Below are 15,330 nucleotides of genomic sequence, written 5' to 3'. Positions count from 1 at the left end.
TTGTATTGACAAGGAAAAGGAAAAAATATAAATTTACAAGTTTATATTAGACTTTGACAAGTCAAAGACATATTGTAACTGTAGGGTAGTAAAGAAGAATAAGAACTACCACGCTGACAGAAGTAGGAAACTAGAGTAATCAAAAAATCCAAAGAAAGATGAAAAGGAGTGTGAAGCAAGAAGGACAAATAGGAATGAATCTGTAAGATGGAGATTCAGACCCAAGTATCAGCAATAATGAATGGGTCCAATTAAAAGACAAGGATCATCAGACTTGATAAAAATATATGAAGGAGGAAGATGATATAAAATGAGGGATAAGAAATCATTTTCTAACTTGCAATAGAAATGTAAGATTATCCACAAGATACCAACTTAATGACACAAGATACCAACTTAACAACAGTTATTATAATCTACTTTCAAATAAAGTAGCTCACCTTTCATCTATATTTAACAGACATAATGAAAGGTATAGAGGTTGATGTAAGCTTGGTAAAGTACAATTTCATTTAACCTCCTATTATTTAGATCTTTAAACATGTGAATCCCTAATGAGTGACTACAAAACCTCTTCATTATGTATGATTTAATTCATTTTAAACAGTTCAGAATAACTCTTCTACATCAAAATCTGGGGGCTCTATTCCATAAAGTCTATACCCTGGAACTCAGGAATCCAGATTTTACAGAAATAAAAAGTTCCTCAGGGAGGAAAAAAAAGGTTGAGGGTGACTGTTAAAATGAAGTTTCAGTTACCTTAGTATATATTAACTCAGAAACAGACTCTCAGACTCTATAAAGGATCTCAGAAAGTTATCTGAGATCTTAACATCTTAGCCATCTAAGTTATTAAGGAAGAGGAACATTCTATTTTTAAAGACTACATCACCAAATGGCTCTAAATAGTTACAAATCGCTTCCTCACATTGAGTTGAAAATCACCTCTTTGTAATTTGACTTACTAGTTTCATGCCCTGCATTCACCAAAAGCAAATAAAAGCTAATGCTTCCATATACACAGTCCTTCAAATAGCTGAAGACAAGATAACATCAACCCTCATGTTCTCCTCTCCAAATCCACAATTTCACCAGCTATCCTAGGACACGGAATACAATCAATCTCTTCCCAATCCTGGCTATTATTCTCTAAATGAACCTAAGTTTATCTAAATAGACCCTTCTTAAAGTACTACCTCAGAATTCAATTCAGTAATTCAGATGCTGCCCGAAACACCAAAAAGTTTCTTCCTTAAAAATATAGCAAGTTGGATTTACCAAGTAGCTGACAAGGTCACATTCCCTCCTGCCCCAACTCCCATCTTTGTGTTATGCTTTATCTCAAGTTCCATTTTTCTTATTATTCAAGTTGTCACCGTGGACATCAGAGGCCATAAATATATACTGTTCTGGCTCTTTCCTGCAAATCTTTCTGAGTCATACCTGCTATCCTCCAAAGTCTGTGAATCCCGATACTAATAACTTGGCAATTCAGTTTAAGGTCCTCTTCATAAGGTCAGTTAGCTCAAGGCAATCACATTCTTCCTAGGCCTCTCAAGAAATACTCCAACCCCAGAAAAGGGCCTTCTTTCTGGTATCAGGAGCCATGGTCCAGAAACACAAATCCAATAGAAATTCAGCCATTTACCTCCCAGATCGTCCCCTCCCTGAAGTTCTACCTAGAGCAGGAAAAAATAATGAAAACACTACCTATAGTCACAAATCCTCCAGTTTCCTGGCCAATATTTCATATTCCCGTAAAGATACCTTTCAAAGAGGAAGTGACAAGGGAGGGGCACACCGGGGGCTACAGGGACGGATAAAAAAAAAATGGTTCTATTTCTTAAGTTTGGTGTTAGGCATAAGGACATATAATTTAATTTTTTTTAAAAGAAAGATACCTTCCTTTTTTGTGTGTTTTGTTTTTTGTTTTTGGCCTGGGTGCTTTATTCGTTCCCCCATATGAATTAGTAAAAATGTAGCCATTAGCAACTTCAGTCAATATATACCAGACTCATATTTTAGGAAGACAACCCAGTTGACAACCACAACAGTTTCTATAATAACGAAAGTAAGAGATAATACTGACATTTGGGTCACTTCAAGAAAGTTCAATCATAAGATATATCCCCAAGCAAAAACACACACATAAAAAAGCTACGTAAGAAGCTTTTAGAAAATTACTACCTTTTTGTAAGTACAAAGGAAGTATTGCTTTTTCCATCAAAATATCTCATATATCCACAGATTTTAAACCATTACATCTCATCCAGATCCATATTAAATCACGCCTGTAATCCCAGCACTTTGGAAGGCCAAGGGAAGTGTACCATGAGGTCAGGAGTTCAAAACCAGCCTGGCCAAGATGGTGAAACCCCATCTCTACTAAAAATACAAAAATTATACGGACATGGTGGCACATGCCTATAATCCCAGCTACTCGGGGGGCTGGGGCAGAGAACTGCTTAAACCCGGGAGGCAGAGGTTGCAGTGAGCCAAGATTGCGCCACCACACGCCAGCCTGGGCCACTGCACTCCAGCCTGGGCAACAGAGCAAGATTCTGTCTCAAAAAAAAAAAAAAAAAATCATTAACATTTTTTCTAGATTCCATTGCTATTCTTTAACCATTATTTTTAGCATCTTTAAAATACTTATTAGGCCAGGTGTGGTGGCTCACACCTATAATCCCAGCACTTTGGGAGGCCGAGGCAGGCAGATCACCTGAGGTTAGGAATTCAAGACCAACCTGGCAAACATGGTGAAACCCCGTCTCTACTAAAAATAAAAAAATTAGCTGGGCATGGTGACATGCATCTGTAATCCCAGCTACTCAGGAGGCTGAGGCAGGAGAATCACTTGAACCTAGGAGGCAGAGGTTGCAGTGAGCCGAAACTGTGCCACTGAACTCCAGCCTGGGCAACAGAGCAAGACACCGTCTCAAAAAACAAACAAACAAACAAACAAAAACCTTATTAAATATAACACATAAATTCAGAAAAGTACATAAAATATAGAGATATACCTTAAGAAGCTATTGTAAATTATGTGCTCAAGTAACCATCAACCTGGCCCAGAAATATATTCCAGCCAGTATCCAAGAAGCCTGCACAGATATACCTTTCAGTTCACACCTCCCTACCTCCCACCTAGATGGACTCCTTACCCTAACCTGTATGTAATCACCTCTTTGTTCTTGGACAGTTTTCCTCTTTGGGCAGTTTTACTGCTCACGTATGAATCCATAAATAAGTGTTTCTCAGTTTTCTTTTCATTTTTGCCCCCCTAAGAAGCCTTTTTAGAAGTTTTCTTCCTAGTTTTACCCCCCTGCTCCATGGAATTTTAACACCATAGATAAATCGTATATCTGTTTATGTTCTGTGGCCCTTTGGAGGGCAGCAGACCATTTTAATAGCTAAGATTGTTTTCACTCTAAAGATCAGTTTTCACTACACTGCAGGTGATATTGCCTCCACTAAGAATGCATGCCCTAATCAACATTAGTTTTACCTATTTTTGAACTGTATATAAAGGGAATTGTACAAAATAGGTTTTGGAGTCCAGTCTCTTTTACAACTGTGTTCAAGATCCACCCATCTTGTCCCACATAGCTGTAAACCACTTTTATAAACACCACAATTCTCCATTTTATTGGAATGAACACTTGGGTTTTCTATTTGGTGCTATTATAAACGATGCTGCTCTGAACATTCCTGTGTCTCCTGGTACGCCTAAGTACTCATGTCTTAACGGAGAATATGTCTACGAGATTCCTGAACCATAGGGTATGAGTATCTTCTACTTTACCAAATTGTTTTCCAAAGCACTTGTACAAATATACGCCCCCCAACTGGAAGTATATGGGGTCCTGTAACTATTTTCTTACCTTAAAAGAGAAGTTAAGCAAAATATATTCTATGCCTTCTTTTTCTTTTAAGATCTGAAGATCACTGTGCAAAGGACTATCAGGGTCAACCCTAAGAATTACAAAACAAAAAACAGTTCAAATAAAAAGTTAGAGATTTTTTTTTTTAACTAAACTCAAAAATGAACTAGTATGACAGCTAAAATAGAGCACCTAGGGCAAGTTCCAGAAAGAGAAGGTCTAAAGCTGCTCTGTATCACCAGGAAAAATAGAGGTCACTATAGGTTCCAGCTCCTTGGGAATAAATGTCCAAAAGAGACCATAATACTCTAAATTTAATCTAGTAAGGGAGTTCGGAGTTTGCAGTCATTCTAAAGGAAAATAGTCACATGTATATAATTTTCTCAAGAACTCAAAAAAAGTTTAGGAAAGCATATTAAACTTACATTATTAGCCAAAGGGTTCAAGGAGAAAAGTTTGCCATGGTCGGAACTATGAAAAGTTAAATCACTAAAAAAACCTGTATTTGTCTACAACTGTCCTATATATACAGGTCTAATTTGAATCCCACCTCCCCCCAACTTTTTTTTTTTTTTTTTTTAAGAGACAGGGTGCCTCATTCTGTTGCCCAGGCTGGAATATAGTGATACGATCGTGACTCACTGCAGCCTTGATGTCTGGAGTGCAAGATCTTCCTGCTTCAGCCTCCCACCACCCCCAGTAGCTGGGACTACAGGTGTACTTCCACCATGCCTGGCTAATTTTTTTTTTTTTTTTTGTAGAGATGAAGTCTTGCTATGTTGCCCAGGCTGGTCTCAAACTCCTGGGCTCAAGAGATCCTCTCACCTCAGTCTCCCAAAGTGCTGTATATATTTCAAATATAAACTGTTTATCACAGTCTCATGAAGTTATTAAATACACTTTTGTTTCTAAGTTCCCCTGCTCTAACTCCATAAAACACTTTATCCCGCAGCTGGTCCCTCTTTCTGTCCTTCCTCTTTCTCACTTTCTTATTAGGCCTCAGCAACAGCTCATTTAAACAATCTAAGAACTATTTCTATAGAAATAAAGTCTAAAGTTCTAAGTAAAAGCCATAGTATAAAGGTATCAAGTTAGAAGGAAAATAACCTCCACTGTGATAGTCTACCATTGCAAAGAGTGGGTTAGCATTAAAAAGCCACTTACTTCTGCAGTTTAACATGCCAGTCATATAAACTGTCATTTATGAGTTCCACTGAATAAATCCCTGTTAAGATATAGAGCATGTTAGCTACTCTTCATTTGATCATATAACTATTACTATGGTATAAATGTATACACTAAATAGCCAACGAAAGCTAGAAATTTTGCTCTTAAAACATGGAACAACTAAGCTATATAGTAAATATTACACTACTGCAGCTGAGTATCTTATGCCCTTAACAGATAGTTACAGCCATCAATTGAGAAGATTCTTTAATGAGTTGAAAAACTGCTTGCTGTTTAGTCTGACTGAAAAAAAGATTATGCAAAATCATATGTACTTAAGACTTTTCTTCCACGAACATACATTTCTACAAAGATGGAATCCTTCTACGTATGTTGTTTTATAATCTCTCTTCAACTTTCAGGGACATCTTTCCAAGTTAGTATACATAAATCTATTCACAATCTTTTTAATGACTCTGTGGTAGTTTATTTTATGGATATGCTTTAACAAATTCCACCCAATATCTGTTTTTTTTCTATATAAACAATGCTGAAACAAATGATTATTTAACATTTAAAAATAAAACCAGTATTCAAATGTTTGTACTTTATTAGGTTTCTACAGATAAACTTTTAGACTTCTTACACAAAAAACCGTAAGGACACCCACAATTCTAACAACTCAGAAACAAGTTTGGCTTATCCTGCACACTACAAAGCAAGGATTTTTCCTTGTTTTTATTTTTTAAGCAAATTCTAATTAATTTTGATTTGCTCATGCTAAGAATTCCTGAATCGGTCATAATGCTAGAATTGAATCGGTCATAACGCTTTTTTTTTTTTTTTGGACAGAGTCTCACTCTTGCTGCCCAGGCTGGAGTGCGGTGGTGCAATCTTGGCTCACTACAGCCTCTGCCTCCTGGGTTCAGGTGATTCTCCTGCCTCAGACCACTGAGTAGCTCGGATCACCAGGCGCGCACCACCACAGCCGGCTAATTTTTTATTTTTAGTAGAGATGGGGCTTCGCTCCCCATGTTGGCCAGGCTGGTCTTGAACTCTTGACCTCAGGTGAGCTGACCACCTTGGCCTCCCAAAGTGCAGGGATTACAAGTGTGAGCCACCGCACCCAACCAATGCTATCTTTTCGAATTAAAGTTTGGCTCATTATTTAATACTATTAGAATCTCCATAACAATATGAGAATTTTACCTCTAGTTAGAGAGGTTCCATAATATTCAAGTCATATTGAGTAACAATACTCGTCAAATAAGGAAATGAAAACTTTAAAAACTTATATATTTTAAAGGTAATAACAAAACTATCTTTACAATAAGAGCTGATTATCTTGCTTTCAAAAATGGGGGGAAATCATAAAAATCAACTTGGCAATTATTCTCTGTAAAATGAAATGTATTACTCTTATTTACTTTCCAAGCAATATCGCTCATGCTTTCCCCAGAAGATAAAAATCATGTAAGAGTTCACTGTTTATCAAGAAGAGGACAAAATTCCAATGGACCTATAAAAACATTTTTTAAAAATCCAAAAGACAAGTAAACTCATCCTATTTTACTCCTACATCTTTTGGAACTTGATTGCATTTGAGTTTCACATTCCTGAAATAAAGCTAGTAAACATTTCCATTTCTGTCCAGTTTTAAGAAATGACATTTATAATCTGACAATAGAAAAGAGCAGAAGAATCATAAGGAGAGCAGGGATCCAGAGATCCTTACCTGTTTTATAACTCTGTGATCTGTATATGTCCCTGAGCTCTTTCATAAGTCTATCTGAAGCTTGCACTGACCCAGACACTGCACCCTGAAACACAAAAGCCACTGTTTACCAGGGTCTGCTGAGCTAAGATTTAAGATATTTCAACCTGATCTAAAAGATTACAGCAAAAATGGATCACCACTCAACATTTTTTTTTTTTTTTTTGGAGATGGAGTCTAGCCCTGTTACCCAGGCTGGAGTGCAGTGGCACGATCTCAGTTCACTGCAACCTCCGCCTCCCTGCTCAAGAGATTCTCCTGCCTCAGCCTCCCAAGTAGCTGAGACTACAGGTGCGCACCACCATGCCCAGCTAAATTTTGTATTTTTTTTTTTTTTGGTAGAGACGGGATTTCACCATGTTGGCCAGGATGGTCTCAATCTCTTGACCTCGTGGTCTGCCTGCCTTGGCCTCCCAAAGTGCTGGGATTACAGGCATGAGCCACTGTGCCCAACCTCAACATTTTAAGAAGTAAAAAAAAGCCCAATTAAATGAAGCATTATGAAGTTTCAAGAGGATATTAAAACTAGGCACAAGTCTAGTTCATTTCCTATTTCTTCTCATGTGAAAAAGTCTAGCCAACATGTCCAGACCACCATGGATTCCACAATAACAAAGAATTCAGTATGAGTCTATTCCAAACCCCAGCAATTTTTGAAAATACTAGAAGACACTCAAGGTGACACATTATTAACTAAAATAGAGTTCCATTCATAAGACTACAAGCAAGAATATTACACAGATGGTCTAGTTCGCACATTAAGACACTGAGAAACATCTGCCTACATGCGACTGGTTTCAGTTTTTCAGTGCAGGGACATCTCTAAAGATGAAAACACATCAATATCTTATCATAAGACTAAATACAAACGGAACTATTTTTTGGTCACGTGAAATTAAAGATTTTGAACATTGCACTATACTTTGAAGGGGGGAAAAATCAAGTTTCCTAGCTCATTTCGTATCTACAAAATATGAGAAGTTTTTCCTATCTCTAAAATATGAAGCATACCTATTTCACACGGTGGCTTTGAAGACTAAATGTGAAGATATATGAAGTATAAAGTACTCGGCATAGTATCCATCATGCAAAAGTGTTCAATAACTTATAGTTGTTTTGACTATAACTCAAACTGGAATCGATCACAAGACATAAAGTACAGTCATCATTAATTCAAATGACAAACTTTGTTTTTTAAGTAATCAAGATATGGGGGCTTGACTAAATTTCTTTGCTCTACTAAAAATTATAAATTAGATTAATGTATAAATAAGACTGAAGAAGGGAGAGTAATCTACCTGTTTTCAACATTTGGCATCTACTTACCTAACAATTCATTCCCTGTTTTGGGGAACCTGTGCCCAAGACAAAGTAACTGCTACTCAGATTTCATGGAGTTGGTCAATAGCTCTAACACAAGGCAAAAAGTAGTAAGTGTTCAGACAGTCATTTGATGTTTCCCTACTCTGAGCATTTTATGTATATACACACATCATTTTCATTTATTTTTGATAGCAATCATACAAAAGGTATGTACTGTCTAGCCATATCTTAGAGCTGAGGAAAGTGAAACCATAAAAGGTGTGTTTGTCACCAGACTCAGTGTTCTTTTCACATCCTGCTGCTTCACGTAAAAGAGATATTAAGTTGTGGCCGGACACAGTGGCTCACACCTGTAATCCCAGCACTTCGGGAGGCCAAGGCAGGTGGATCACTTGAAGTCGGGAGTTCAAGACCAGCCTGGCCAACATGGTGAAACCCTGTCTCTACTAAAAATACAAAAATTAGCCAGGTGTGGTGGTGTACACCTATAATCCCAGCTGCACAGGAGGGTGAGGCAGGAGAATTGCTTGAACCTGGGAGGTGGAAGCTGCAGTGAGCTGAGATCATGCCACCACACTCCAGCCCGGGAGACAGAGCGTAACTTCATCCAAAAAAAAAAAAAAAAAAAGGATGTTAAGTCAAAAGAGAAAAATTACTTTTGGTTGGGTCAGAGCAGGACAGACCAAAGTCAGCTTCACGAAGGAGAAAGAACTTGAATTGTATTTTGTCGGAGAGGATGAATTTGAATATACAGATCCCATGGGAGGAAGGTAAGCAGAGAAAACAGCATAAACAGGCCGGGAAGGGGCAAATACAGGGATCAGCAGGTGGTTTCAGGATATGAAGAGCAGATGAACAGGGTAAAAAGTGGCTATCTATAGATAAGAAACGTAATCTACAGCAACAAAACATATGACTAAGGCTAGGCACGGTGGCTCATGCCTGTAATCCCAGTAGTTTGGGAGGCCGAGATATGGAGGATGACTTGAACTCAGGTGTTCAAGACCAGCCTGGGCAACACAGAGAGTCCTCATCTCTACTAAAAATAAAAAAAACTAGCCTGGCATGGTGGCATGTGCCTATAGTCCAAGCTACTTGGGAGGCTGAGGCAGCAGGATTACTGGAGCCTGAGAGATCAAGGCTACCCCACTGAACTATGATTGTGCCACTGCACTCTAGCCTAGGCGACAGAGCAAGACTCTGTTTTAAAACACATATGACTGAATCCACCACTAAGGCAGAAATGGAGGAAGAGGGCAGCTGAGATGGGCATGTTAATGAATTGCCTGGTATTAACTATAATTATTTAACCACAAAAGTCCAGGTTCTAGATATCTACACACACTTACATTTAAATGGTCTTGCCTTTGAGTCTTCCTAATTTTCTCTAATATTGCCAAATTTTCTTTTTCAATTCCTTCATCCTCTGACTTTTTCTCACTAATAGGCTCTTCTTCCTTCATCTCATAGTGATCTAAGTCTTCTATATCCTACAAAGAGATGAAAAATGTTAGCTTATTCAACCTATTTTTCTTCAGCAGTTTCTTATGCCAAAATAATGTTAAATTATTCTTGACTCAATGAGGAACAAGAAACAAAATGTATCTATCCTATAGGGAGAGAGAAAAAGCCCCCACATTCCATTCAAGAGGCTCCCACCTTTTATATCCTATATTTTATTTAAAATCTAGACTCTGGGTAAAGCAGATTTAAAAGCTTTACAAAATCATAACTATTACCAAATAAGCCATCTTCTAAATCTCCTATTAAGAGGAACCTTTAAAACAGTTTAGCAGCAGGTGTCAAGAACCTTAAGTGTTCCTAGTTTGTTCCAGAAACTCAACTTCTAGAATTGTATTCTAAGAAACTAGTTTAAACTATAAACACTAATTTAGGCATAAGGATACCTATTTCAACCTTGCAGCCACAAAAATAAACACAAAATCTGCATGTGCAAAAATAGCAAAATATTAAGAGGCCACTGAAATACTAACATAGCATAATTTCTCCTGTAACGAAAAACTTTAAAATGAAAAACAATACAAAAAAGAACAGAAAGAATTTCAGTTACGCTGAAATAAGCACAGAAAAAGAAAGACCAGAAGAACTTACATTGAAATGTTAATTTCAGTTAATTTTAGTTATCTCTGGAGGCATTTAATGCTTTCCCCTAATTTCCAAGTTTTATGTAGTAAGCATCTATTGACGTTTATAACTAGAAAAACAGTTAGAAAAAGAATTTTATCTCAGGTCCTCAGGAGGCTGAGATAGGAAGATCATGTGGGCCCAGGAGTTTGAGGCTGCAGTGAGCTATGATCATGCTACTGTACTCCAGCCTGCGTGACAGAGCAAGACTCTATCTCAAAAAAAAAAAAAAAAAAGGAAAAGAAAACAAAGAATTTGAATACCCCTAGACCAATATCTTTATTCACATCATTCTGCTCCCTTCTTTCCCGTACTATCTGTTCTTACACATATATAAATCTATGCAGAATTTAAATCCTAACTTTTTGCAATTACCTTATTTCTCTACTTCAATTGCCAAAATCTCTAAAGGAGTAGTTTATATGCATCTCGGCCTTTTTTTTTCCCCCAAGCAGGCCAATTCACTGATTTCTAGACCAGGTTAATCACTACCTTCTATCCATTCAATAGGACTCCTTTTTGGGTTTATTTTTTTATTTTCTGAGATGGAGTCTCACTCTGTTGCCCCGGCTGGAGTACAGTGACAAGATCTCGGCTCACTGCAGCCTTCACCTCCCCGGCCTCCTTTTTGGAATGCCATCTCTTCAAGCCCTATAACGTTCTGTTCTCAATCAAACTCTGCCCATGACTCCATACTTCATTGAGCTCCCTTCTCCCTGTGTGCACCTTTCAGCCCTGATCTTCCATCCTACATGTGTTTTCCTCACAATTCTCACAAATGCCTTTAGCCTGTATTTCCTCCTATACCTTCAACCTCAGTCATGTTCCCATCCACAAAACTTCTTTTTCTGAGTATTAATCAGCACATCCCAAACAGAATTCAACATTATCTTTCTCAAACAATATCCTCAGCACACTATTCCCTGCTTAAGGCCTTCCTATCAATAATTGTGGGGAAAAGCAAGACAGATCAGATTGTTACTGTGTCTGTGTAGAAAGAAGTAGACATAGGAGACTCCATTTTGTTCTGTAGTAAGAAAAATTCTTCTGCCTTGAGATTCTGTTAATCTATGACCTTACCCCCAACCCCATGCTCTCTGAAACATGTGCTGTGTCAAACTCAGGGTTAAATGGATTAAGGGCTGTGCAAGATGTGCTTTGTTAAACAAATGCTTGAAGGCAGCATGCTCCTTAAGAGTCATCACCACTCCCTAATCTCAAGCATCCAGGGACACAAACACTGCGGAAGGCCGCAGGGACCTCTGCCTAGGAAAGCCAGGTATTGTCCAAGGTATCTCCCCATGTGATAGTCTGAAACATGGCCTCGTGGGAAGGGAAAGACCTGACCGTCCCCCAGCCCGACACCCGTAAAGGGACTGTGCTGAGGAGGATTAGTATAAGAGGAAGGCATGCCTCTTGCAGTTGAGACAAGAGGAAGGCATGTGTCTCCCGCCCGTCCCTGGGCAATGGAATGTCTCGGTATAAAACCCGATTGTACGTTCCATCTACTGAGATAGGGAAAAACCGCCTTAGGGCTGGAGGTGGGACATGCGGGCAGCAATACTGCTTTGTAAAGCATTGAGATGTTTATGTGCATGCATATCTAAAAGCACAGCACTTGATTCTTTACCTTGTCTATGATGCAAAGACCTTTGTTCACGTGTTTGTCTGCTGACCCTCTCCCCACTATTGTCTTGTGACCCTGACACATCCCCCTCTCGGAGAAACACCTACAAATGATCAATAAATACTAAGGGAACTCAGAGGCTGGCGGGATCCTCCATATGCTGAACGCTGGTTTCCTGGGTCCCCTTATTTCTTTCTCTATACTTTGTCTCTGTGTCTTTTTCTTTTCCAAGTCTCTCGTTCCACCTAAGGAGAAACACCCACAGGTGTGGAGGGGCAATCCACTCCTTCAAATAATCACACCAAATAGAAACACACCTGTCTCGAATTCAAGACTTTTAACCATCTGCCTTTTCTAGCCAATCTTGTTTTTTCATGACTTCCACCCATCAACCCTCCTCAAAAGAAAAGTATCCAATGAACTCAAACACACTATGTCCAAGGTTGTTCTGAGCCTGTTCCCATATTATTTTAGGAGCCTAGAATATCTTCTTTCCACCTGTCCTAATCTGACATCTCCAAAGTCCAGTCTGCCTTTCTAGGTTTCCCTCCATGTTGCAGCCCCTTGTTTATTATCTTATGAGGGGAAAAAGAAAAAGTTCATGAACTTTAGTACAATGGCTGCTTCATGGTAAACTGGGCGCACAAAAAAGGTTTAATGTTTTCATGCAGTTTATTCCACCTAAGCTAAACTGCATAAAAACATTAAACAATCATTCTAACTTGACAGTTTTAAGAGTATTTTACTTCCAGACTCATAAAACAAGCCTACAGCCAGGCACAGTGGCGCATGTCTATAATCCCAGCACTTTGGGAGGCCAGTGGTGGATCACTTGAGGTCAGGAGTTCACGAGATGAGCCTGGACAAAAGAGCAAGACCCAATCTCTACAAAAATTTTTTTAAAAAGCTTGGCATGGGGCACACGCCTGTAGTCCCAGCTACTCAGAAGGCTGAGGTGTGAGGATTGCTTGAGTCCAGGAGTTTGAGGTTGCAGTGAGCCGTGATCACACTACTGCACTCCAGCCTGCACCACAGTGAGACCCCGTCTCAAAAAAACAAAACAAGCCTACAACACTGCTTCTTTAGTTCTGAAGCATTCTAAAAGTACATTTTAGATTAAAAATTTCCAAATCAAGAAAATAAAAGCATACATTAATTATAAGACCCAAAACAGAAAAAAAAATTTTTTTTTAAATCAAGACCATGGAATTCACATATCCTCTATTTGGTCAACGCAGAGACAAAGATCTTTGTTCTGAAGTTTGAATTTAAATGCAGAGCTTCAGAGCTTGCAAACATCTAAAATTATATCCATGACTGACAACTGGCCTAAGCTTAATGTCTTTGGAATGCGCTCTACTAAATTTGCTATGATTTAAATGTGCTCCCTCCAAAATGCAGGTGTTGCCAATGTGATGCTATTAAGAGGGAGGACCTTTAAGAGGTGATTAAGCCAAGAGGGCTCCTTCCTCCTTAATGGGATTAAGGCCCTTACAAATGAGGCTTCACACAATGGACTAGCTTGCTCTCCTGCCCTTCTGCCTTCTACCATGTGAGGATGCAACAAGAAGGTCCTCAGACACCAAATGTTGGTATCTTGATCTTGGACTTCCCAGCCTTCAGAACAGTGAGAAAATAAATGTCTGTTCTTTATAAATTACCCAGTCTCCAGTATTCTGTTAAAATAGTGTAAACCAGATTAAGACAAAATTCTTTGATGATTTTTCAACAAGAGACAGTTTCACTACTTCTGGCGAGTAGTCCCTAAAATGTTCTCAAATTCTCCTTTTATGCAAACATGAAATTTTTTAAACTTAGTAGTTCCTCTTCCTAAAAATAACCAAATACAGATTAAGTACTGATTAGTATTAAACATAAATATAATTTTAGTGCTAAATGTTAAATGCTTTTGTTTTCCAGGAAATCAAATCCAAAGAATTCAGATAAATTTGCTCAAAGGCATATCATTAGTTAGAGGTAAAGCCAGAGTTGGGAAATTATATTCCATTCCAAACACAATGTGCTTTCAATTATTCCACATTAATAGTAGTCTATAAAAAAGATTTGAGAAGTACTCAAATGTTCAAAAATGAAGAAATTTATGAACTCTTCTTTTATATAAAATACCTACTTCAGCCATCTCTTCTTCTTCTTCCTCTTCTTCTGAAGTCACTTCTTCTGTTGTCCCATTCTGAAACAGAGAAAGAATCTGCCAGGGCTATACAGAACAAATATGCACAGGCTGAGTACATTAGAAGACTGGTGCCACAAACTCTCAACCATATGTCACTGGAGTCCCACTACCAGACAGTTTATTAAAATTAAAATGTTTATCTTTAAATCCAGCTTTGACTAACAAGTTATCAGCTTTTAAAAATGAAACAATTTTGAACAATTCAACTTAATGGCTGCCTTAGGAACAAAGAAAAGCAATCAAATATAAAGCAAAACAGAAAAAAATGTTAAAACATAATCTAATTTAAAATAAGAAAACATTTTACTTATATGGCTATGTGCATAAGATCAATGGCTTATTTAAAATAAAATCTCCCAAACTACCGATTCCTTAAAATAGCTCCCTTTTTAACTTTGGAAAGCCTGAATCATTACATAAATTCAATTGCCTTACATTTTGAACAGTCAGATGTGTTATTGATAATAGACATTTCACAAAACTAAGAATTATGAAATGATTACCTCACTAAAAAGCAAATTTTCTTTTTAAAAACATTTTACAACAAAATACTTCCCTACAAGACACAACTTAACCAATTTACACCATTTACAATTTATCAAGTTCAGAAATGAATTTGATGGGGTTTTAGGAAGGACTTTCATATCCATTTTTGGCAAAGTTGAAAAGGTAGGCCCTCGCCAGGACACTGTTTATACATGCATCTTTAACCATGAAGGCCAGTTCAGGTTAGAACACAGAATATGTAAACGATCAAGAAACCAGGATCCAGAGATCAAGTAAGACCAACAAAGGTCTCGGCAGTATCTAAGCATCTGTTATTAGACACTCTGATGGAATAATTCTCAAGAAAAACAAACCCATGATCACAGAGGGTATTGGAACTCTTCTGGATTAGTCAGCTGGAGAATTCCATGTAAACATACCCATGCAGAATTAACTTGTATTTCCTTTAAATCTGCATCTCTTTAGACATTGTCGTCTAAAAACTAATGTAAAATGGAAGCAGGCAGCTTCCAAAATGTAATTCTCCCTTTTTTCATTTCCCTAAATTGTTATATTCCAAATCAAACTATTCTGGGTATCTAAAGACTATATACCTAGCCTAAAACTCCCAAAGAGTTTGGTTGCATCAATGATTGAAAGAGCATTTTCGAAATGCCAATTTCAAAGCCTACCCAGAGAATCTGGTTTTCAAAAGCTCTCTGAGGTGATT

The 15,330-nt window shown here is 37.9% G+C and overlaps 1 protein-coding gene across 12 annotated transcripts in view; it reads right to left on the bottom strand.

Annotated features, from left to right (window-relative positions):
• The window catches only part of UBE2Q2 (ubiquitin conjugating enzyme E2 Q2), a 59,737-nt gene that overhangs the window by 19,785 nt on the left and 24,622 nt on the right, over positions 1–15,330 (bottom strand). For 9 of the 12 annotated variants that reach the window (XM_024925725.4, XM_003818966.6, XM_024925726.4 and 6 more), the window contains 5 exons: positions 14,052–14,111; positions 9,498–9,638; positions 6,787–6,871; positions 5,049–5,109; positions 3,885–3,975 (listed from right to left, as the gene is read on the bottom strand). In XM_024925725.4, coding sequence (XP_024781493.1) covers positions 3,885–3,975; positions 5,049–5,109; positions 6,787–6,871; positions 9,498–9,638; positions 14,052–14,111 — 438 coding nt within the window. Of the gene's footprint in view, positions 1–1,443; positions 1,680–3,884; positions 3,976–5,048; positions 5,110–6,786; positions 6,872–9,497; positions 9,639–14,051; positions 14,112–15,330 lie in introns of all 12 variants that reach the window. The other 3 variants (XM_055098559.2, XM_024925727.4, XR_001337193.5) reach the window with 2 other exon arrangements.

This window comes from Pan paniscus, chromosome 16 (genome assembly GCF_029289425.2).
Source record: "Pan paniscus chromosome 16, NHGRI_mPanPan1-v2.0_pri, whole genome shotgun sequence".
In the NCBI taxonomy this organism is placed as follows: domain Eukaryota; kingdom Metazoa; phylum Chordata; class Mammalia; order Primates; family Hominidae; genus Pan; species Pan paniscus.
The sequence above is the reverse complement of the archived record's forward strand: the minus strand, read 5'-3'. Positions and strand labels throughout refer to the sequence as shown.